Source organism: Ambystoma mexicanum, chromosome 10 (assembly GCF_040938575.1).
Source record: "Ambystoma mexicanum isolate Mex_15411 chromosome 10, UKY_AmexF1_1, whole genome shotgun sequence".
NCBI lineage: Eukaryota > Metazoa > Chordata > Amphibia > Caudata > Ambystomatidae > Ambystoma > Ambystoma mexicanum.
This window is the reverse complement of record NC_090932.1, coordinates 58,151,289-58,175,018: the sequence shown is the minus strand read 5'-3', so window position 1 is coordinate 58,175,018 and position 23,730 is coordinate 58,151,289. Positions and strand designations below refer to the sequence as shown.

Below are 23,730 nucleotides of genomic sequence, written 5' to 3'. Positions count from 1 at the left end.
AAAGCAACTAAAGGTTCAGAAGAAACAGAACACTGCATTCAAAAACCAGCAACAAACATAACTCGACCAAGCCATGAGCTACAGGTGTAGTATCTTGTGCAGATTCTCTGCAAGGACTTAAATTCCACTACTGGCACCGTCAATAAAACACAAGTGCCAAGCTCCCCAAAACAAAATAACTACAAACCATGCAGGGCAAAAGCAAGAGGTTCTGCCAGAGTAGCTCTTTCCACAGCAGCCAAGGTAGTAACACTGTGGAAGCCAGTGGAAAAGTACAAAGAGGAGTAGGAAGGAGTAAAGCACAAGCAGTCTGCTTGCTCAGGACAGGCTTCGGGACAGATTAGTGGGGCAACCAATGCAGAATGATAAAGTAATAACTCCACACCATCAGTGGGCTCTTTGCCTGGGCCCACTGGACATGGCCGAGGCCCCATAAACCAAGGTTGCCATGAACTCTACACATAAGTTATACAGATAGCAATAGTTCATAGAGCACACTAGAAACAAACATTACAACATCTTGAAAAGGTTTGGTCAATATAAAATGTTATTCTGGGGCCAACAAAAAAAAAAGCCCAACGTTCCCAGATATCCTACTTCAATCATGAGCAGTGTGGGGCAGTGACAGTTGCAGCTGCACTAGGAACCACAACTGGTGAATTTGTGATGTCTTTTTGTGCCACAACTTAACCTCTTTGAATTTCTCATGAAGAAAAAGTATACTTGCATTGCATTTCTTTAATCCATAATACACACTTGCCCTACAAATGATGTGCTAAAGCTGAAATTTATTAAAAAGCTGTAGCCAGAATTTGACATGTGAAGCATTTTTCAAATGTATCTCTATCAAACCAATTGGACCACCAACCACCTGCTTCCTACTACTCATACAGAATATCGCTCACGTCACGCCACAAACAATGCATCCTCTCGACAAGCCACAAAGAATAAGCACTTGGATTGGAGGAGTAAAAGACCCTGCACCACTAAGCCGGAAAAAAGATGAATTCACACGCACCGCCACTATAAATTAAAACACTTACAGAAAGCCTTGTGTTAAAAATGCCACCAACTCCTTAGCCAAATTGTCTTCTGCCAAAATATGCACACAATAGTACAGTAGTCTGCAAACTGCTCTGGGCTTGTATGGTCCAAATGCCTAGTCTATACTTCCTTAGTGACAAGCAATCGCTACTTTGTATGTTATATCTCAGGCGAGACTGGCAGAGTTCCTATAGGATCCACAGTTCAGCAGCAATTAATTTAAAACATTGTTCTTGGCCTGCTAACCACCCAATGCATTTGTGTGCCTACATCCTCAGTGCTAGGAGCAAGTAATGATGAACCCCTAACTCCATGCGCTGGGGTGACAGTAATGTCAGTTTGTTTACCAAATACTTAAGTGGTGGACATATCTAAATACATAATCAAGTTTACAGAAGAAAGAAACCTGAGAAAAACCAATTATGTAAACATTGATTTTGCAACCTGCGATGAAATCTCTTTAGTGGTATAGAGGTACGTGGATATTATGGGGTCATGTAAGATTATTTTTACTTAGTGGTTTCCCGGTTACTCAAGGGCCGTGGCCAGAGGGTGTTAAAGCAGAACAGTATTAATGTAATGTTGGAGGGTCCAGGTCACCTTTTGATTCTGACGAATTGGTAGAGGTTAATGAATTTGCAAAAACATTAGGACAGAGTTAAAAAGGTGATATTACTCAGACAGCTCACCTTCCTCTTGCAGATAAGGCTTTGAAGAGGGACTGCCAGGAAGTTGAAGGCGTTTGTAGGGAGGTATCAGATTGGTTAACCGACTGAGTGCAATGCCCTGGAGCACTTTGGGAAATAGTGCAAAGACCTCAAGTAAGTCTCACTTGTAACCAGTAAGATTATTGCAGAGGTGGGTTGATTTGTTCAGGCCAGGTTGAGCCCATAATTAGCCAAGCTGGTAAATTCTGGAGGATTTGCAGCTTGTTCACCAATCTGAAGTTGGGTCTCCAAGCATGCTTTTGCACTAGTCCAATTGTAGCATGATGTGCACTTACAGTACAGAAATGTGTGTGACAAAAACATTGCCTAGATGATTCAAGGTACAATACCCACTTCAAAAAGGAGTGTGAAAATCAAGTGTCACTTGAAGGTAATCAACTTTAGCTTAAAAAGTGGTGGGGATTGGACAAGTCAGATACAAGTGGAGGATGGCTTTGGGCAGCAAAATAAGGGTCAGACATGTCCTTTTGTAATACAGTATTGCAATTAGAATTGGACTCGAGTCAAGTAATGGGGTTGATGCGGGAGTAGTTTCCAGGGAGTCCAACATACGGTTGTAATACTGCAATCAGCGTCTACGATCACTCCCCTGGGCTGCATGAAGCGATTTGCATGGAAAACCATGGCGGAGTGGAAGGGTTTCCAACCATGCCTTCAATTCCACTACACGAGGGCTTACAAAAAGCAGGGAAATCCTAGGTCAAAACCCTACCAGAAAAGGATAGTACCGGTGGGGTGCACAAGCAGTGGTATATACACTTGCATGCCAAAATAAGATTTCCAATGTAACCAGCCCTGGGGTACTCAAATGCTGGGACACTTCATACTGTTAGTCCCATTGGAGAAGGTGCATGGGTGGGTCGCAAGCAGAGTGGCTGAAGTCTGTCTGGTTCGGGTCCAGCTAAGTGGTGGATCCATTCCCTGGTTGGATATGGTTCTAGCAAACTTGTAGCATTACCTGGGACGGGGGGCACTCCAACTCAGGAACAAGTTACTTACCTGTAACTGTTCTCCAGCATGGGTCTGGCATGGATTCACATGCTCATGAATATTCCCCGTCGTCAGGCTGGGAATCCTCGATAAAGAAAAAACCAGTATCAGTTTCGTTTCTGATCTGTCTTTCGTAGTAATAACCAATCACTGGTCTCTGCGTCATACTGACCACAGCCAATGACTGCCCTCTACCTAAGCACCGCCTCTGGCAGCCATCTTCAGATTTGGAAGCACGTGAAGTGGCAGTATGACCAAGTGAAGAGCCGCAGAGGGGTAGGTGGGAGGGTTCGCATGTGAATCCATGCCAGACCCATGCTGGAGAACAACAGTTACAGGTAAGTAACTTGTTCCTTCTCCAGCATGGGGTCTGGCATGGATTCACATGCTCATGAATAAAGAATACATAGCAGTACACACATGCACAACCACGGGAGGTGGCAAAGGCTCAACATTAAGCATTACATCAAACTCAACATTAAGCATCTTACCTCCTCACCAGGCTCACCTCAGGCGAACAGGTTGCGCAGCACTGCTTGGCCGACCCTGGACTCCTCCCTGGAATCCCGATCGACGCAGTAGAACTTCGTGAAGGTGTGCGTCGACCTCCACGTAGCAGCCCTGCATATGTCCAGCAGGGGCACACCAGAAAGGAACGCCGTGGTAGCTGCGATCGCTCTGGTGGAATGGGCTCTCGGACGGCCGGGCAGCGGTCGGTTTGCCAACCGATGACAGTACATGATACAGCCGGAGAGCCATCTGGAAATGGAAGCCTTCGAGAGAGCCTTCCCCTGATTGACAGGTCCAAAGTTCACAAAGAGTTGACGTCTTCCGAAAACACTTCGTGCGGTCCACGTAGAACTTCAGCGCTCTAGCCACATCCAGCGAGTGCAAAGTCCTCTCAGCCGGCGACGAAGGCGACGGGAAGAACACAGGCAACACCAAGGGTTCGTTGAGATGGAAGTCCGACGGTACCTTGGGCATGAAGGAGGGGTGCGTCCTGAGCACTACCCTCGTGTCATGAAAAGTCAAGTATGGAGGCTTGCAAGATAGGGCCTGGATCTCTCCCACTTGTCGTGCGGAGGTGATGGCCACGAGGAAAGCTGACTTCCATGACAGAAACTTCAAAGGCGCCGAATGCATAGGCTCGAATGCCCCCCCCCCCCCCCCATGAGCTTGGTCAGCACCACATTAAGCTCCCACGCCAGGGCAGGAGCCTTCTCCGGCGGGAATGATCGGAATAGTCCCTTCATGAATTCTTTCACCAGGCGATGAGACCACAAGGACGCCCGTCCGATCGTCCTGGTATATCGGGAGATTGCAGCCAGATGTATTTTGATAGAGGCGTGAGCCAGTCCAGCGACAGTAGGTACGGCAGTACTTGAGGGGCCGTAATCCGCAGAGGGTTAATCTTCTGTGCACGGCACCAGACAGAGAACCTCTTCCATTTACGTCCGTAACACGAGAGTCGAAGACGCCCTTGCCTTTGCAAGAACCTCTCTGCAGTCGGCTAGGATGTCGTACCCTCCAAACTCTAGTGCTGCAGGAGCCAGGCCTGCAAGTTCAGAGACTCCGGGTTGTGGTGAAGAATGGCGCCTCCTTCTCTGGAGAGAAGGTCTGCGTCTGTCGGCAGCTTGACTGGTGGGGACGTTGACAAGTCCAGAAGGTCCGGGAACCAGATCGGTCTCGGCCACGCCAGTGCGACGATGATCATCCTGCACCGGGACCTCTTGAGCTGGTTGATGAGCCGGAGCAGCAACGGCAGCGGAGGCAACACAAAGAAATAGGCCGTCCCAGGGGAACGAGAAAGCATCGCCCATGCTCCTCGGCTGGGGGAACCTGCTGGCAAACCTCCGGCACTTGGAATTCATCGCCGTCGCGAAGAGATCGATTTGGGGTTCGCCCCATCGTCGGAAGAGTCGATCCACTTGATCCTGGCGTAGTTCCCACTCGTGGCACGAGCGCAGCTCCTTGCCGAGTGAGTCGGCGATCGTGTTTTATTCCTGCCAGATGAAGAGGCACCAGAAACATCCCTTGGGCGACGGCCCAATGCCCCAGATCTTGGGCTTCCTTGGATAGGGCCGGGGACCTGGTTCCGCCCTGCTTCCGGATGTAGAACATCGTAGTGGTGTTGTCGGTGAAGATCCTCACCACCTTGCCCTTGAGGGACAGAAGAAAAGACCTGAGGGCCCACAACACCACGCGGAGCTCCAAGATGTTGATGTGGAGAGACTTCTCCTCCGGGAGCCAAAGGCCTCTCGGTGAAGATCTCTGGAGTGTGCTCCCCAAACTTCCAAGGAGGCGTCACCGTCACCTGGTGAGCTGGGGTCTGAAAGTCTGTGCCCGCCGACAGATGGGAGCGGGTACCCCACCACCAGATCACCTGGCAGAACGTCTCGTTGAGGGATCCTGTCCTCGAAGCTGCCAGTCGACTGGATCCAGCGGGCGTCGAGGAACTCCTGTCTAAGGGTCTCATCCAAAGCCTGCAAAGGCGCACCAGATAAATGCAGGACGACATCATCCCGAGGAGGGACTTGATAGATTTTACCCTGGCCATGTCCGTGGCCAGCAGACGCTGCACCTTGCCCAGAATGGTCCTGGTCCTTTCCGACGGCGAGGCCAGCCGCGCCACTGTGTCGAGCTTGGCTCCCAGAAACAGGGTGACTTGCGACGGAACCAGGTGGGATTTTGGAAAGTTGGAGAATCCCAGGTCCGTGAGCAGCTGGACGGTCTTCGCAGTGTGCTCCATGGCGAGCTCCCTTGTCCTTGCCCAGATGAGCCAGTCGTCCAGGTAGGGGTAGACGTGGATCTCCTGTAGGCGCAGCCGCGCCGCCACCGGTGCGAGTCACTTGGTGAACACCCTGGGTGCCGACTTCAATCCGAAAGGGAGGGCCTTGAACTGGTAGTGCCGCCCTTGGACCACGAACCGGAGGAACTTTCGGTGTCTTTAGAATGGGGATGTGGAAGTAGGCATCCTCCAAGTCCAACGACAGGAAATCGCCCTCCTCCAGCTGTCCCAGCACATGCTGGAGGGTGACCATACGGAACTTCTGTGCCTTGATGTACTTGTTCAGTCGTCGTAGGTCCAGGATGGGGCGCCATCCTCCGGTCTTTTTTACGAGAAGTACCTTGAGTAAACTCTGGAGCCCCAAAGCCTCTTTGGGACGAGCTCGATGGCACCCTTCTTGAGCATCGCCCTTACTTCCAACAGTAGTTGAGGGACGTGATTTTCCTTCCTGGCCAAGGGTGGAACGCGAGGGCACTTCTTCTGAAACTCGAGGGCATGCCTTTGGGCCAGGGCGTCCAGCACCCAAAGGTCGGTGGAGATAGACTCCCACACGCTGACAAATCTCGCCAGCCGGCCTCCCACCGGGGTGCATCGGCGGGGGCCTGACCCCACGGTCGGTTCAAACTTGTTTGGAGGCCGCCTTGCCTCCTTGACCTTGTCGACGACGGGCACCACCTGACTTGCCGCGTCCCCTGTAGGCTTCCTGGGACGAAGATCTTGCCGCTTGACGGTAAGTGGAGGAGCCACTGTCAGATCCCTTGGAGTCACCTTGTCTGCCTCCGGAGCTCCGAAAGGACGGCCGTCGTTGTTGGAGCACTCCCAGTGCCCGGGCAGTCTGTCCGTCTTGATGGCCTGAAGGGACTCATCAATCGTCTTCCCAAACAGGTTGTTCCCGTCGAAGGGCATGTCCAAAACCTTGGTTTGTACGTCGTGGTGGAAATCCGTGGCCTTGAGCCATCCTCGTCGTCTCAAGCAAACGCTGTTGCCCAACTGACGGAAACTGGTGTTGGTGATGTCCGTTGCCACCGTGATGGCGTGGTCTGAAGCAATCTCCCCCTCCTGTAGGATTTCAAGGGACTCAGCCCTTTTGGCGTCCGGAAGCAAGTCTAACAGAGGGGCGATTTTGAACCACAACTCTGTCGTAGCGGGCTACGATAGCCAGGGCGCTGGCCACCTTAATAGTCGTCGCTGCGGATGAGATGATCCGTCGTCCGGCGGGGAAGTTGATGTCGAGGCAGATGCGCCGCCCCCCCCAGCTTTCTTCTTTGCTGCCGCCGAGATGACCGAATCCGGGGTAGGTTGTGCCTGAAGGCACAAGGGGGCAGCGTCGGGGACCCGGTACTTCTCGTACCGGTCCCTCTTTGCCGGCGCTGTGGCAGGGTTCTTGAGGAGGGCGAGCCCCTCATCCCAGATGTCATCAAGAAGCGGTACGGTGAGGACTGTCTTCCTTTTAGCCTCGCGCCGTTGGTAAAGGAACCCTTCTTTCTTCTTTTCTTCTGGGCAGAGCTGAAAAAGCTCGGATGCCCTGGAAATCATGGCATGAAAGGATCCAGTCTCGTCGGGCGGGGACGCCCGAGCAGGGGGGCGACGGGGACACATCCCGTCGTCGCCTCCGTCGTCATCTGTACCTGTCATAGCCGTGTCCATGCCTGTATCATCCCCGTGGGTAGTAGACCAGGGGGAAGGCAGAGCAGGCTGCAGAGGTGGGAGAGGTGGCGTAGGATGCGTCGTTCTCTTATGCGGTGGACTCTCCGAAGGTCCTGGCTCCGGTTCCCCCGTCGGGTCTGGCTCAGGTACCTCCGTTCGGGAAGGGGCAACCTTGTCCTTATCTCTGAGCATAAGGACTGAATTGCTGACAAAATGGCCGCCGAGGTGTCCTGCGGCGCCGGAAATGACAGGCGCGTGGGCTCTCGAGGAGCCTTGTCAGCGACACGGTCGCTCTCGTCGTCGCCCTCGTCGAGATCCCTCCCGATGGGCTGGGCCTCTTCCACGACTTCGATGAGCTCTTCTTCAGAGGTCGTGTCTGTATCCATGATGGCCACCAGCCCCTCCCCCACCTTTTCCAACGAGGTCGTGGGGGTCTTCTCAATGGGCCTGAAAGACGACTCCCTCCGCGGTGGCAGGGAGACTCTGGGTCCTGAGGGTGCCTCCACTGGTGTAGCTTCCACAGGCTGAGCCAGGGTTGCGGCGACATCCTCAATCGAGGTCTTAGCAGGGTGAATTAAGGCCATCGTCACATTCTGGACGCCTGGGGCCTTCACCTTGGGGGGAGGGTCCGAGCCTCGCTCCCCCCTCTGCCGGAATCTTCGAGATCGACCGGGGCCTCTCCAGAAGCTTTGCCGGGTTCTCAGACTTCCTCTTATCCGAGCCAAAGTGTTGGCTCATGGTTGATGGCGCCGGGGAGGATGCGCCCTGCCTGGCAGCCAAGGAGCCGGACCGTTCGGCACTCGCGGTGCTTAGCCTTTTGTCGCGGGGGCACCCTCACAGGACTTAGAAGAACGCTCGGACTTCTTTTTCTTCTTCTCGCCTGACGGGCTCTTCCCTTCCAGCTAGTTGGCGAGACGGAGGTGGCGATCCTTCATGGTCCGCTCCGACATGTTCCCACAAAACGCACAGTCCTTCTCCTTGTGCGTCTTGTCCTCATGGAGACAGTAGAGGCATAACAAATGCTCGTCCTCCTTGAAAACATTCTGAGGCTGGCATCCAGGGCAGGTCCTGAACAGCTTCCAGGGCGTCGAGCTTCCTTTCTCCTGGGCCATGTCCGGGGTAGGCCTTGGAACTTCTGGAATCCTCCAAAAGCGTAACTCGACGAAATCTTCACCCTTGAGGGGCATAGAAAACTCCGAAACGGATCCCCGTTGATCGGATGTAGAAACGGTGGAGCTTGAGGCTCTATATAACCGAAAAATGAGAAAAATCTCCTGAAAAAGCACGAAAACGCAGCAAAAGTTTGAGAACTACAGCACGAGGACTCCCAACACTTGAACGTGTGGTAAAAATCAGAGGATTGCTGCCGGAGGCGGGGCTTAGGGAGAGGGCAGTCATTGGCTGGGGGCAGTATGACCCAGAGACCAGTGATTGGTTACTATTAAGAAAGACAGATCAGAAACGAAACGGATACTGATTTATTCCTATACCGAGGATTCCCGGCCTGACGACTGGGAATATTCATGAGCATGTGAATCCATGCCAGACCCCATGCTGGAGAAGCAAGTCCTCCTGAACAGTTAGCAGTAACGACAGTCCAGCGACCCCCAAAATAAATATGTTTAGCAGGTAAGTCAAGCTAAAAAGGCTTTGTCTCAAGTCAGTCTGGATTCTCAGAAACAAAAGTGAGGGAGCGTTAGCCCATTGAAACAATAGCCAGAAAACCAATAGTGCACAACTGCTCCAATCAGTTGGTTGTTTTAGCTTGTAATCAAAACAGATTGCACCAGCTCAAAAAGGCATGGTTTGTGGTAAAGAATGGTGAATTGCAGCAGGTTCAATGGCTTGCTAGAAACCTGTCAGATTTGGTGATTTTCTGGGCATATGGTCAGTTTCTCCTGTTAAATTCAAGCTAGTTTCAGGTGGTCTGGAAAGAAGACTAATATAAGCCGTCTCAGAGCAATTGGGACAAATGATTACATAATTTCGAGAAAGAGCAGAAGTCAAAGCAAGAATGATTGGTATTGTGGCCTACAGTGATAGGCAAAGTGGATTCTCAGTAGTAAGCAAGAACAGGGATAGTGTGTGGAGGGGGAGCGAGAGCAAGGTTTAATCAGTTCACTGGTTGCACTCAGGTGGGTTTTGAATTATATCTATTTTAGAGGCAAGCCAATACTGCATAAGGACACCACGCCTAGATCTGAAATTCTGGGATTTAGAGTTCGGGACTACCTTGAAGAGCACTTCAGTTGTATTCATTCATCTACCTGGAGAAGTTGAGACGCTTACATGATTTCGTAAGAGTAGTGAAGGTGGGTGCTTTAGAGATCCTCAACCAACAAGAATGTTTCTCCAGGCACTCTTCCGTATGTAGCTCCCATTTCACAGCAAGCAGTCAGCATGATAAATTTGGTTTCCAGACGGGGCAACCCACTGAAACATACCTAGCCGGCTGGCTGAGGTCACTGCGCATGGCAAATGGTTGTGTGAGAGAGTTGCCTTATGGGGCTTTAAGCAGTGTCCAAGGCTGAGATGTTGATTTCAGGATTTGAGGCATCTAGTTCATTGAAGTCGGAGGTGGCTTCAAGGCATGAAAGCAACGAAACAGAAGACTAGAGTAGTTGGTTAAGCTAACAGAGGTTATAGCCATCAAGGTCTGAAGAGGACCAGATTAGTCCTTCCAGAGCAGGGTTCGAAAGTGAGGGAAGATGGGAAGACATTTAGCTACCGCATGTCGCCTAGAAGAGCCTGGTTCGCACGACACAAACTGCTACCAGGATATACCTTTGGCTCCTTAGGCTAACTGATGCCAAACAAACTGTGTTGGGACAAAATATACACATCTATATGACATTTAAAACAGAAGGGTAATAAATAAAAAGCTAAATTAGGTGTGCATCTTATATGGAAGGTATATTGCAGAGTACTAGCTTCTTATTCCCCATTGGCTAGTCACTAGTTAAAGCTGGAAACCCAAGAGCTGCTTTTAGCACCTGCTCATCCTATCTAATTTTGATCATGGCAGGGCCCTTCCTCAAGCATGTTGGTTCTATGGAAGGGAACAGGTGAGAGGAATTTTCAACCGAGATATTCAAGCCTTGTGAGGAATTGAAACGGTCAACAACAAAAAAATAGAGTGGATCTCTGGTCACAAAAGACAGTTTGCAAGTAGGCAGAAGAGCAGGAAAAATAAAGTGCACACAGCAATCCTAATTTTTCAGCAGCGGCTCACAGTAGAAAGGAAATTTGCATTCATCCCCACACAGAAATCCCCCCGCCCAACTAAAAAAAAAAGCGAACCAAACAGTAACTGTAAAAGGAAACGTATACTGCTTTGAGCCACTGCAAACAAACCTTTAAATGAAGGTTAGATTACTACTGCACAGCAAATCAAGATCATAAAACGGTCTAACATAATGGACTCACCATGCTGGATATCGCAGATCGAGCCTGTTCCATTGTTTCGGAATGCTTCCTTCACCCACAAATCTTGATGGCAACCTAAAACAAAAATATATAAATATAATGAAAAATGTGACAAACTAGAGGGAAAGTAAATAGCATTGAAAGTGCTAAACAGTACAAATGAACATTTTATAATGTTTTACTTGTACTGTACTAATAGAGCTTGGAAAATGAATTGTGTTCCAAACTTAGTTGTATTAGAGGCTTAAGGGCTACACCCCATGCCGTTTAACTTTAAAAGGCTTTACTTGAATGCATCCATTTCCATGCATGAAAGCATAGGGAAATCTAAAATCTGTAGCCGCCCCTTAAGTTCCCCCAATAGCATTTCCAACCATCCTTCACCAAGCAAGCACTTCAAATAGTACAGGATGATTGAATAACCAATTTGACAAAAACAATTAGAAGTTAAGGTTTTGATCCCTATATTCAGTACATATCAATTTTGATGATTTTGTCCTGGTACCAATGATGGTTCCATCTATGTGGTTTCATAAAACAGGTACGTTAGTTGGGCCTGATTTAAGTAGTTTTAACTTGTCCCTTACTTTTAATGGGGTGAGCACCCCTTACTTCCGGTCGGATTACCAAAATAAGGTTGCCCAAAGTGACGTGGTTGCTATGAAACCATCAAATATCTCTGAAGACACTGCAACATTGCACGAGACAGGGCTTCATACAACCACAGCAGGTGTTCTATCTAAGTCCCAGAGCGACTTTAGGGACATAGAGTCGCAGCATTTTGGATTACCATCGAGGGCCTTGTTGCTAAACAGGTTTAAAAATATTATATGCAAGTGCTGGTCAAGGAAGGAAGTGCCACAATAACTACAGCATGTGCACAAACAACTTAACAAACTGAAGGGCACCCATTGTGCTAGGTAGTCCTTTTTCAGTGCATTACTGGCCTCACGCTTATTTCCACACTACTCACTGCAAACTGACCGATAGGTGTGGTCAAGAAAGAGAGCCAAGGACCTCACAGGGGGCATAAGATGAAATAGGAAAGGCCAAAGATACCAAGGGACCATGAGTGACAAAGAAAAACATCAAGAAACCAACAGCAAGTAGGCAGATAAGATGAAGCGTTTGATTGCAGCCCTAAAATGCAAAGAGCTGATGGCCAGGATAACTTCGGTTTTGTCCATGCCATTGGAACTCCCTGTAAAATGCCTTCTTCCCTCATGCAGAGTGACAAGGTGAGATGCTGTCAGATAGGTGAAGAGCTCTAGCTGGTAAAATCTTTTCCCCTGGAGATAAATGGGGCCCTGTCCATGAATGTTCAGGTGAGAGGACCTTGCAGCCAGTGAATAGATGAGATAAGGACATGTGATGGACTCACGACAAAACGGCCTTCTTAATGTGTACCCTTTGAAGAACATGAACGTGGTGGGCCCACAGAGCAATTTGCCATAATCCAGTCTTGCATTGACAACGACTACGATCACTATCAGATGATTTAGATTAATGTGCAGTAATTTCAGCTGTAGGATTTTGACCAAGCAACCAATTTGGCTGTTAAGGCTCATCACACAGGAACTGCCAAACAAGGTTAGGAGGGCAGATGATCAATTTGCTTGATAACATGCTGGTCCAATAGCCAGAATTCCAATTTTGGATCCATTGAGCTTCACAAAATCTTGCTCACCCAGGAGTCGATAACTAGAAGTTTGTTGCAGATGGCAGCGAAAGGTTTTCCCTAACTGCTCCCCCATCTGAGAGGCAGCTAAAGCTGCATCGGAATAAAGTAAAGGGAAATGCTTTAGGCGCACTGCCAGTTACTTGGCTCATTAGGAGATCAAATTGCTGAATGAATTGCCGAATGAAACTATCCACTTCGTGTCCATGAAAAGCGATTAACCAATTAATAGCTTTGCTCGAGACCCCATCAATTGCCTTAGGACTCTGTAGTATGACAGTAGTCTGTGTTTAAGGCGGCAGAGGTCAAGAAGGATCAGTATGTATAGGCTGCACAAACCTGTCAATTGAAAGTCTCTGGCCTAGATGGCAGCATATCGGGGGAAAGCTTGCTAGCCACAGTTCTTCCCCAGCAGTGGAAAAATAGTGACATAACTGCTTCCCCCCCAGCCCTCCTGCAAGCAGACACATGGTGTGTGAGAACGTCCCCACCCACAGAAGCAGAGTGAAAGGAAGGCAGCGGTTGCCCTGCTTGGAGGAGCCAGGGTGCGGCGGCGCTCAAGGTGACAAGTCACCAGAGATGGATCAGGATGTGCTGTGGCCCGCCACAGTTCTAACTTGAAGTGGAGTACAGTGGTGTGCAGCAGAGACCAGCAGGGGTGCCAGTAAAAGCCTGGAAGGCTTGTTAATGGGCATGGACTAAAGCACAGGCGAGCGAGGCCTGCCAGGGCCAAGAGGTGCTCGATGTTTGGGGGGGGGGGCAGGCATCTCCTAGGTATTGGTGGCAGCGGGACCCGTCTGGGACCAACAGAACTGGGGGTTGGGGTGGGGGGGATGGGGATGTGCCAGTCTCTCCCACCGGAGCAGCACCGCCCGCTGGGGCAGTGGACAAAGTGCGCTGTACATTGGCAGAATATAACTGCAAACCTGAAGGAACCTGAAGGAAACAATTATACACAAGCCACCACAGATCTAAAGCAGTAAAGCAGGCAATACGTAATGGGTTTATGACCAGCGTGAAGTAACTTTCGGCAGCAGTTCTATTGTCAAAAACTTTAGAAGGGAGAACCCCTTTATGTGAAGGGTATGCTGGTGACACATACCCCTTTATCTCTTTTTTGTTCTAAAAAAATACGTACAAGCCAACACAGATTATTTTTCTCTTTGCTAGCTCCCCTGTCCAAAAGCACTGTGGCGAGCCCCGTAAGGAGCAGGGAAGGCGCCAACTCGGAGGGACTGCCTCTGAAAGGTGAGGAGCAGAGGCAGGGCCCCGGCTACTGCATCTCTTAGCCTATTGTGCTCTATCACCTAAGCAGCAGGGAAGGAGCCTGGTAATACATAGGCAGCTCGGCTCCCTGACTGAGTGGAACGTGGCTCAAAGCAACAGAGAGGAAACTAGCCCCACGGGTGGATAAGGGCAGGGGGCGCAGAAAAAGAAGTGCAACACAGTTCATGTCTGGCCCAGTGGGAAGACAGTACCTTGGGAACACATGGGCCACTTGCACGGTAGCAACGGGACCCGGGCCAGCCATGGAAGATTAGCCAGTGGAAGAGGGGGCAGTCAGAGGGAGTCTCTGCATCAAGGAGAGCGACACCTGGGTTACGACAAGCAGGAGTGTGGCCTCCAGTGGGTCAGATGTAGAAAAACAAGGGCAGAGGAAGGAACAAGGAGACCAACAGCTCACCAAACGGGCCTCCCTGGGGACAGAGGCCTCACTAAACAAGTGTTGGCAATTGGACAAGCAGAAGGCCCCTAAAACCTGCATCTACCCCCACCCCCAGACGAGGTCGCGGGACCTCGCCACAGTCGAGCCCCATGGCAGTCAACAAGGAGGGCCTAGTGCAGTGCTTAGCAGACCTCCAGACACGGAGTCCTTTCGAGAACAATGCCTTCTTGCGGGCTGATTTCAAAGGAGCTGTGCAGGAGATCAAGGGAGAGCTCTTGAAACTGGGAGAAATACGTAAACCTGAACGAACGGGTCTTGAAGAGCTGGCAGGAAAACCGATGAAGCACTGGAACAAGCTCGGATGTCGCACGACATGGAACTTCAGTGCGAGGACCTCGAGAGCAGGTCACGCTGATCAAACATATGCCTTAGGAATGTCCCAGAGGTAGACACGGATAAAGACCTTAAGATCGACAGTCCAATCCTCACTGAGTTACTCCTGGAAGTTCCACCACCAGATGGTTTCCGCATAGATCGAATCCACAGAGCCCTCCACAAAGAAGCGAGAGAGCGCACAAGGGATGTACTAGCCCATTTGTGTCCTTTGGCAAAAAGGAAGAATTTCTGAAAGCAGCCTGCACGGCCAACTCTCAGAAAATCAATGGGACAGAAGTCTAACTTTGGCAAGGTCTGGAACATTCCACTTTGCTTCAGAGGATGCTGATGGGGCTAGTAGTCAAGCTACTCAACCAAGATAAGATTTGCTACAAGTGGACCTTTGTTTGGCTTGCCGTTTACATGGAAAGACGAATTGCAGGGCGACGTCCTGTGAGGAAGGCCTTCACGTGGTTTCGCCCGAGAGCTGTGACGGGGCACCTGCCCCAGAGGACACGGGTCATGGCACCCAGAGGGGGTGGCAATGGGAATGGACAATGGCGGTGAGGGAAAACAAACGGCCTTGTGTTCCAGAAGGCTGGAGCACGTCGCAGGAAGATTGACAACGAAGAGGCTCAGAAAAAAAAAAAAACACTTTTTTAATAAACATCTTCATTGTCAATTCCCCAGTAAAAACGGAGAAAGGTGGTCCACTTCGAGGCGTGACAAACCTCATGCTCCACGAGACTTGCATTCGGAAGAGCGACAAGTCGAAGTACTGACAACCGATGTATTCACATCTTTCAAGCTAATGCAACCAATAAATCAGCAGGGGTCCCGATAGCATTCAAGAACATGCCTAACCTGAGGTTTCACTCAAAAGGGGGATAAGCATGGGCAATTTCTTTTTGTAAAATTTCACATCAACACGGACATACACACTTGCGACAGACTATGGGTTTGAGAGAAGGACACTCGCTGAGCTTGAAGTGTTTGCGGAGGAGCATGTTATACTCAGATTTGTGCGTGGTGTGGGTGCCGGGGTGGGGTTTTTGAGGGAGGGGGGGGTTATAGGAAATCTCAGTTGGGTGGGACATACAGCCCGGGGCACACCTCAGAAACTTAAGAGTGGTTTGGCTAGTAGACGTCTGGAGCACATGAAGGGGCTCAGAAGCAGGATATATTACTCGGGTCCATATAACACATGTGTGATCAACTAAGCCTGGACAATTCTAACAAGATAAAGTAGCTCTAGGATATAAAACAACAATCACTGAAGCAAAAAAAAAAAAAAAAAAACTAAAATTACTAAAAGAAAAAACAATCTGTGAATAGTAGAATTCTTAAAGCGACATCCGATAGCAATGAGCCATTTAAAATCAAGAGTTGGAAACTCATAAGGGTCCCACTCAAGATCCTATTCTTAAGAATGGGAAATGGTCTACCGACATCCAGTCGGTTAGATTTAATAAATTGAAAAAAGAAAATCAAAACCACCATTAAAGAGAAACAAGTCTCTTAGTAAGGATCACCACGACAATAAGGTCCTTACAATACCTAGAAAGGAAGAAGTCTATACATTCAATTTTCCCTCAGTGTCAGAATTAGATCCAGCTACAATCATTTCCCAATTAAAAACCACCAGCCGTAAAGAAGATCCCTGTTCCGCTATAATCATTAAGGATGCTCTCCCCTGCTTACCAAAGCCTTGACTAAATTCGTCACACAAAAAAAACAAAAACAATTGCATCCCACTTGATATTAAAAAGATGCATGGATCACTCTTAACACTTGTGTATGAGCGCGATAGAAATAAAATGTCAATCTTTGCCCTATGAATCCCACTAATTACCAACCTCTTTCAAATACACCATTTCTATTTACGATCTTACACTGGGTAGCTTATAATCAGATCTCGCAGCATCTTTCTTCCTCGCAGATTCTGCATACATTTCAATCAGGTTTGGGTCCCCCCCCCCCAATCATGGGATGAGACGGCTCTTAGCCCTCAAATCTCAGCCGTTACAAGCCATGGATGGCGGCCAAACCTCGCTACTCATGATTTTAGACCTTTCGGCAGCCTTTGACCTGGTGGATTATTCTGTCCACAAGGTTAAATAACATAGTGCACTTTTCAGTGCAACTCGGTGGGTGATATCTTTCCCCGAGTGGCAGACAGGTTAGAGTTGTGAGTGAGATAGCCGAAGCAGAACCACCACCTTTGCTCTATGGTGTCCCGCAGGGAGCTTGCATGTCACCATGCTTTTATTAAATCTTCATGGTCCCTTCTTCCAGATGCTGGAACAAGAGGGGGGGGGGGGGGGGGGGGGGGAATCTCATTTGCCAGTTATGCAGATGATTCGCAATGCGTCATCCCTCCGACGGGGTCCCATCAGGTGGATGAATTGAACACCAATAAAATATCAGATAATACAAAGGTAGATAGATGGTCCTGAATGGACTGGCTCTGAATAGTGCGAAGACATAGCTTATGATCATTGGTGCAGACTCCAAACTAGCTAAACTTGATCAGGCGGATAGCAGTTTTGTTATAGAGGACTGTTATATTAAGGTCCAAACAAAGTAAAGACCCTGGGGGTTGCTCTGAATTAAAACCTTTAAATGAAGGCACAAATTAGCAGCCTGGTATCATCATCATATTACATCAAACTGTTACGCTAACTTCGTCCTCTGATCTCAGAAAAAAATAATTGGCTCAAAACTACATTATTGCTGCAGTCTTTTAGCTGGTTCATCTAAAACCGATCATCGCCTCCAAGTGGTTCAGAACGAGGCTGTCAAGAGTCGTGAAAAGACTGAAGCGGGGGGACCACGTCTCGGTTGCAAGACAGCCTGCATTGGATTCCGATACAGGCGAGAGTGCACGTCAGGATGTTATTAATTACGCAGAAATGTTGGTGGGGCATATGCCCTTGTATCTAATGGAAGGTATAGAAAAAAGGCAGACTTAAAGATACTCAAGATCTGAAACTCAAACCTCCTTAAAACTTTATGCTGTAAAAGTGCCCAATGGAACCTTCTTAATAGCAGCACCATTGTCCAGGAATCTCCTGCCCCAGAGTTCAGAATTAGAGTCTAATAAAGTGTTTAAGAAAACTAAAGAACCTATTATTTTGTTAAGCCTCCCCTAAGTTCGAGTTTAGTTCTCTTGACTGTGTATAGAACATTTTTGCCCTGGACTACAGGTTTTGCGCCCTTAAGCCTGCGGGTACCGGGAGTGTGTTATAAATTGTTTAACATAACATCCTGCATAGACTATCTGGGTGTTTGCTCAGCTAGCGGAACAAATTCAGGATTTCACCCTACGTGCGATAGCACTGTCTGACCATGCCCCCTTGGGTGTGTTGGTAGACATGCTTCAAGGCCAGAGGAAGTGAATGGTTCACAAGACCATGGCATACGACGTTGACATGCTGCTGGTGCTCTCAGAGCCGGCTGCGTCCCTCGAGGCTGTGGGCGTGGTACCTGGGTTAAAAAAGAAATTAAAAAAACCTGCACAAGTCAGAGGTGCTAAGTCGCATGCTGTCAAGGGAGGCCCTTGGGGTGGGGGGGGGGGGGGGGAGGGTGGCACAGGGGCACCCCGTTTCAATGGGTGACAGAGAATAGTTCTGAGTCTATATAACAAAATCCATGGGCAGCTCTAGATTAGGCGAACTACCTCCATTTGCTGGGTGCTCCGAAAAGAGACCCAATGCGTTGGAACCCTCCTGTATTCTGGATGGGGCGGATGGTGACCCTGCTGAGTTTCCTCTACCATTTCCAGGCCCTGCCAGTTCCTCTTTTTTTACGTTCACCATCGGCTCCCGTCTGCCTTTATCTGGAGTAACAAAAAAACGAGGGTGTCACTGCAGGTGCTTACCCCGAGAAGTGAGTGAGTAGGGTAGGGTAGGGCGGTGCGGAGGGTTGAGAAGACTAGCAGTTCCAGACTTCAGACTATATTATCGGGGCAACCAGCTATGGGTGTTAAAGCAGCGGCCAACAGGGGGGGGGGGGGGTAGAGGACAGCAAGCTTCGGGCGCGTACGGACAGGGGGGGCTGTGGCCTGGCAGAAGGATTGTGGCTGGCCAAGGCAGATCAACCAGCTAGTATGCGGGTGTCCCAGATCACAGCATTGGTGGGGGAGGTATGGGATGATCTAATAAAGAGGGGGATATAGACCTTGCCGGGGTCGTTCACGCGACTGTTTGGGAATCCACAGTTCTCACCATGGACGGAAGTCGGTGCATTTGGGAAGTGGAGAGCAGGCGGGGTGTACGCGACAGATGTTATGCAGGGACAAGAATGCAAGCAGTCGTTGAATCCGTCATAGTGAGACAGGCTTCGGTACTACAAGCTCCGTCACTGGGTGATGCACCCAGCTAATAAAATAGTGGTGAGCAGACAGTTCACTGCATTCGAAAAGTATAGGACATCCCACTCAGGGGACTCATATGCCATCATTGTTTGTTCATTCGGTAATGCGCGCCAAAACCTTAGGTAGCTGGGCGCAACAGTTACAAGGATACTTGAAACGTATGTACCATTCTGTAACTAAATCATAGAACAAATTGCATATTTACAGTTAGAGAATTTACAGTTTGGTTTAAAAATATATATATTTTACACACACACACACACACACACACACACACACACACACACACACACACACAAGGGTTAGAAGTCAGTGGCGTTCAGTTGTCGTTAGTTCTCAGCCAAGTCTGCAGATTACACCTGAAGCTAGAATATCTGATGTGGGAGGGCAGAGCATTCCAGGCAAGGGCGGCTTTGACCGGGAAGCTAGTTCCGCCTGTCTTGGAGTCTAAATCTAGGAATTTCTGGGCAGAGGTGGTTGGACGCTCGAGCGGTGTACTGGGGTTTTTCTGGTCAGGCTGGCAGAGAGATAAGTGGGAGCAGCGTTAAGACATTTGAAGGAGAGGGATGCTATTGGAGAGGGGGCTGCAAAGGGGACGTGGCCCTGCCTGGGGAAATGGGAGAGAATTTTGGGGAAGGCAAATATCACGAGGAGTAGGAATTCCTGTGGCGCAATATTACCAAGCTCACCCGGTCAATCCAGCTAAGAGAGATGTGGTATAAGGTGCTCACCCAATGGCATTACAACACGAAAAAACAGCTTCCAGGGGTATCCGACTGTTGGAGGCTGGGCTCACATGGTGGCTGTGCCCATCTATATTCCTTTAGGGAGTTCATGCAAGAGTCAAAGAAACACTGAATCAAGACCTGCTGCTGGGGATGGGGATGTGCACTCTGGGACTTGGGAAAGGGAAACGGCACTGCAAGGGAGGGCTCACTTCAAGGCAAGTATGGCATTGGCGCTGGCGGAGTTGCTGGTAGTGGCTAGGAAATGGAAAAAGAAGGAAGTCCTGACCCTCCACAGGTGGCTATTTAAGATCTGGTACATTCTAGCAATGGAGTGGGCCACATACATACGGGGTGAGGGGGGAGGGGGGGGGGGGGGACTACAATTCCAGGAATATTGGGGGATGGTGCTAGCATACCACTGGGAGCGCTACAGATGTGCCCGCAAAACATGAATTTTGGACATTGTCTGATGTTTCCACTGAGGCCAAGGCTCTAGGGGTGTAGCTGAGCTTGGGGGGGCAGCTATTGGGTGGGCATAGGTCGAGGGGAGGTGTTTGTTTTGGGTTGGTGTTACCTATTGAAAAATGTCAATAAACAGATCTTTCATTTCAAAAATAAATGCCTACAACAAAAAGGTACCATGCAGTGGTGAAACCCAGACAGATGATTGGAGAGTTCTATTGCATTTGTCTTGGACTGGGCACAGACCACTTTCAAGAACTACGACAGCTAAGGGAGGCCAGGAGGATTTGAATAGGGAGTATCTGAGCGTCTAATTAATAGAAAGAACTTTTGAATTTTGAGACAAGAATGTCAGGATGCATCACCACAACAAAAGAGTGATGGGGCATCCATGTCTCGAGCTGATGGGTAGTCCTTAGAGCAGATGGTAGGTTAAATGCACAGACTCAGCAGTAAGCCATTAAACTGCTCTTCACAGAGCTAGTATGAAGCATACAAGTCTTAGTTGTGTGGGTGGGAAGGGAGGAAAAAGGATGAGGTGGGAAGAATCTTTAGAAGCGAGCCCAACAGGAGATCCGAGGGTTGCAGAATAGAAAAGGGAAAACAGGGAAGGTTACTGTAGTGTTAAAAGGCGTTAAGAGTAGTACCAATTCATTTTGGTAGCAAATACAGTTTTATGGTGGGCATCAGCCAGTGTTTTTTTGCAGGGTGTAGGAGTGGTCGCGTCTTTTTGCCAAATAGTCTAGTTTTAAGAAATTCTTTAAGGTATTTTGAGTGCATCTGTAAGCCAGTTTGTGTGTGGGAAAGGAGTGAAGGTTTGTGCATGAGGCCATGTAGAGGGATCGGTTCTCAGCAGGTAATGGTTTGTGAGGAGGACCTACTTTCTGCAGGATCTAAACTAAGCAGGTGCAAGTTTCAGTGAGAATGGGAGATCTTAGAGTGGAGGCAAATAAGCTAAGTAGCTGATGTCAGAGCCAACGAAAGAAGTTTGTGATGCCATCTTTAATGCAGGAAACAGATAGTTGGGGTTTGAGTGACAAAGTCTTCTCTACAATAAGGATTAATACGGTCACAGCTTTTAATAAAACTACTTGTAATGATCTACAACCAAAAGTTGAAGTCATGCCATTAGGGCATCCGTGATCCAAAAGAGTTCTGCAAGGATAAGAGGAGCAGCCCACACAAAATAAATAAATCCAGCAGGGAATGGGTTGTATCATTTTAGCAGTGTGAAAGATTTATGGTCAGTTGTATGCTCTGCAGTTTTCAAGATGGCAAGGGTGCATGCGATAAATCCACAAGTTTGGTTTGTACAAGATTGTTAGGGTTCGAAAGTGCTTGGAGCTATTTAGCTCCAGGTTATTGCCAAGAGGAGCCGGTTAACTTTAAAACCAACTGCTGCCAGGAGATACTTTTGACTCCCCAGGCAATTTGGGCAACACAAACATACCAATGTAATATTAACTGTAGGTTTGGGAATGTGTATAAAGGACACAACTATGGGACATTTAAAGCATACTGAATAAATATAGACCAGACACAAAGTTAGAGTTTATAGCTTAGTTCGATTTGCTTAGCACTATGTACTAGCTCTTGGTTCCCCAGAGGTAGCTCCGGCCCGACGGGCGGGGGAGGTGGTGGGGGGCGGGGGGGTTAACATGGAAGTGCCAGAACCTGGTGTCGGATGTCATGTGGCGACACACCACACGATAAAGACCAAACGGGGCACTACTGGTCAACACCCTTACAAACCATTTTTTGTTTATTATAATGGAAATGTGGTCGGGTATCACTCAGGTTGCTAAACGCACATCCAAAAGGCTTCGACTCTTGCATAAGGCAGATTTGAACCAAACAATAATAACACAGCATTAGAACAAAGATTGGAAGGCTCCTGGCTATTAACCAATATACAGACGCCACCTCTGGGAATGTAGGCACTCCATAGCATGACACAAATCCAACTTCCACATGAGATTAAAACCAACGTAAACCATTACAGCAAATGCCCTCTACATGTGCCCAATGGACAGAGGAAGTTACTAACTGGTAACGTGTTCCTCCAACGTATTCCTCAAAGAGGATGATAATCACGTCCAGCTTCAGAAAAAAATAAATAAGAATCGGCAGAGGGCACCCTGCGTTGTGTCAAGTCGATGGCCCTCGAAGGCCTCTGTCGAAGGTGACGTCATCGGGTGTAGACGTAGCATGCGCAGCGCCCGGTGGCCTCAGTTCTGTTTCTTCCCCCCGCCCCCAAAATCATACACGTGTTGGCTTTCAGTGTAAGCAAGCAGTACTTAGCCCTGCGAGAGCTGAAGCTGCAATAACATAGGAAATTCTACAGAAGGGTAGGCTGGGAGGGCGATTAGTAATACGTTGGAGGAACATCCAATCAAGAGAACGTTACCAGTTGGTAAGTAACTTGTTCTTCAAATGGATTGTGTCCTCTTTGATAGACTCCCAAAGCAGTATGCAGAATTGGAGGAGGGAGGAGAATTTGAAATTGTCAGTATTTTATAAGGCCGAATACAGTACCGCCTTACCAAAGGCAACATCCTGAGAGTGGGCAGCATCGAGACAGTAATGGTTTGTGAATGTATGCAACGATGACCATGTTGCAGCATCATATATATTTAATAGGTACACCCCTTTGAAAGAAGAGGCAATACCTCTGGTTGAATGAGCTCTCAAACCTTCTGGCAGGTCCTTGCCTGCCAATTTGTAACATTCCGAGATGCCAAGAATAACCCACCTTGATAGAGTGTTTTAAAACAGCCTGTCCCAATTTTCTTCTGGTGTAACCAATAAAGAGTTGGTCATCCACTCCAAGTTTGGAGAACCTAGAAATATAAAAGCTTAATGCTCTTGTAGGGTCCAACCTATGGAGACTTTCTTCCTCTGTACTGGGAAGCGGTAGGGTGGGGGTGTACGGGGATTAGAACGCCGGCAGACTTTTGATTTAGATGAACATCAGATATAACCTTTAGAAAGGAGGGCTTTACCCTCAACACAAACCTGTCCTTGTGGAATATGATCTAGGGTGGCCTGGAAGAAAGTGCCTGTAGCTCACTCTACGTGCAGATAATGCAATTAGCAATATGGTTGGGCATGTGTGCAAGGGTTCAAATGGGGCACACATTAAAAACCTTAGAACCAGGTTAAGGTCCCAAACTGGAACCTGAAAAAGGAGGCGGAACACGTTTGTGAGCCCTTTTAAATATTTAATCACCAAGGGAATATTAAAGTAGGAGCTTTCTTCCGAAGAGCGTTTGAATATGGAAAGCGCTGCCAGGTAACCTTTAATGGTCCCAACATTAAGACCTTTGTGTGCTAATGATAGGAGAAAAGATAACCCCTCCGGAGTTGAACATAGAAAAGGATAAATATTCTTTTCCCTGCACCAGTCGCAGAATTTGTTCCAACAGCAACGGTATACAGATTTTGTTGCTGGCCTTCTTGCTGAAAGATCTCTTAAAGGACTTCCTGAGCTAGTTCCCACTCGCGGACTTCTCAGAGCTTCCGCCGTCCTGTTCTCCTCCCCGGCCAGGTGAACTGCCGATAAGGAGATTCCTTCCTGAAGTGCCCAGTATCAAAGCTGCATTGCCTCGCCGCACAGAAGTAGTGTCCCCTACACATCTCTAGTTGAGGTAATGCATGGCTACTGTGTTGTCCGTCATTATCAGGACATTCTTTCCCCATACAGAGGGCAGGAAGGCCTTTAGCGCTAGTCTGCTTGCCCTCAGCCCCAAAAGGTTGATGTGTAGTTTGGACTCCCATGGAGACCAACAACCGCTGACCGTTAGCATGTGCTTCCCATCCCCTG

At 48.7% G+C, this 23,730-nt stretch overlaps 1 protein-coding gene across 3 annotated transcripts in view; it reads right to left on the bottom strand.

Moving 5' to 3' along the window:
- Positions 1-23,730, bottom strand: part of TFRC (transferrin receptor) — an 858,836-nt gene that overhangs the window by 772,582 nt on the left and 62,524 nt on the right. For all 3 annotated transcript variants that reach the window (XM_069617499.1, XM_069617501.1, XM_069617500.1), the window contains exon 2: positions 10,624-10,698. In XM_069617499.1, coding sequence (XP_069473600.1) covers positions 10,624-10,656 — 33 coding nt within the window. In that variant the 5' untranslated portion in view covers positions 10,657-10,698. The remainder of the gene's footprint in view (positions 1-10,623; positions 10,699-23,730) is intronic.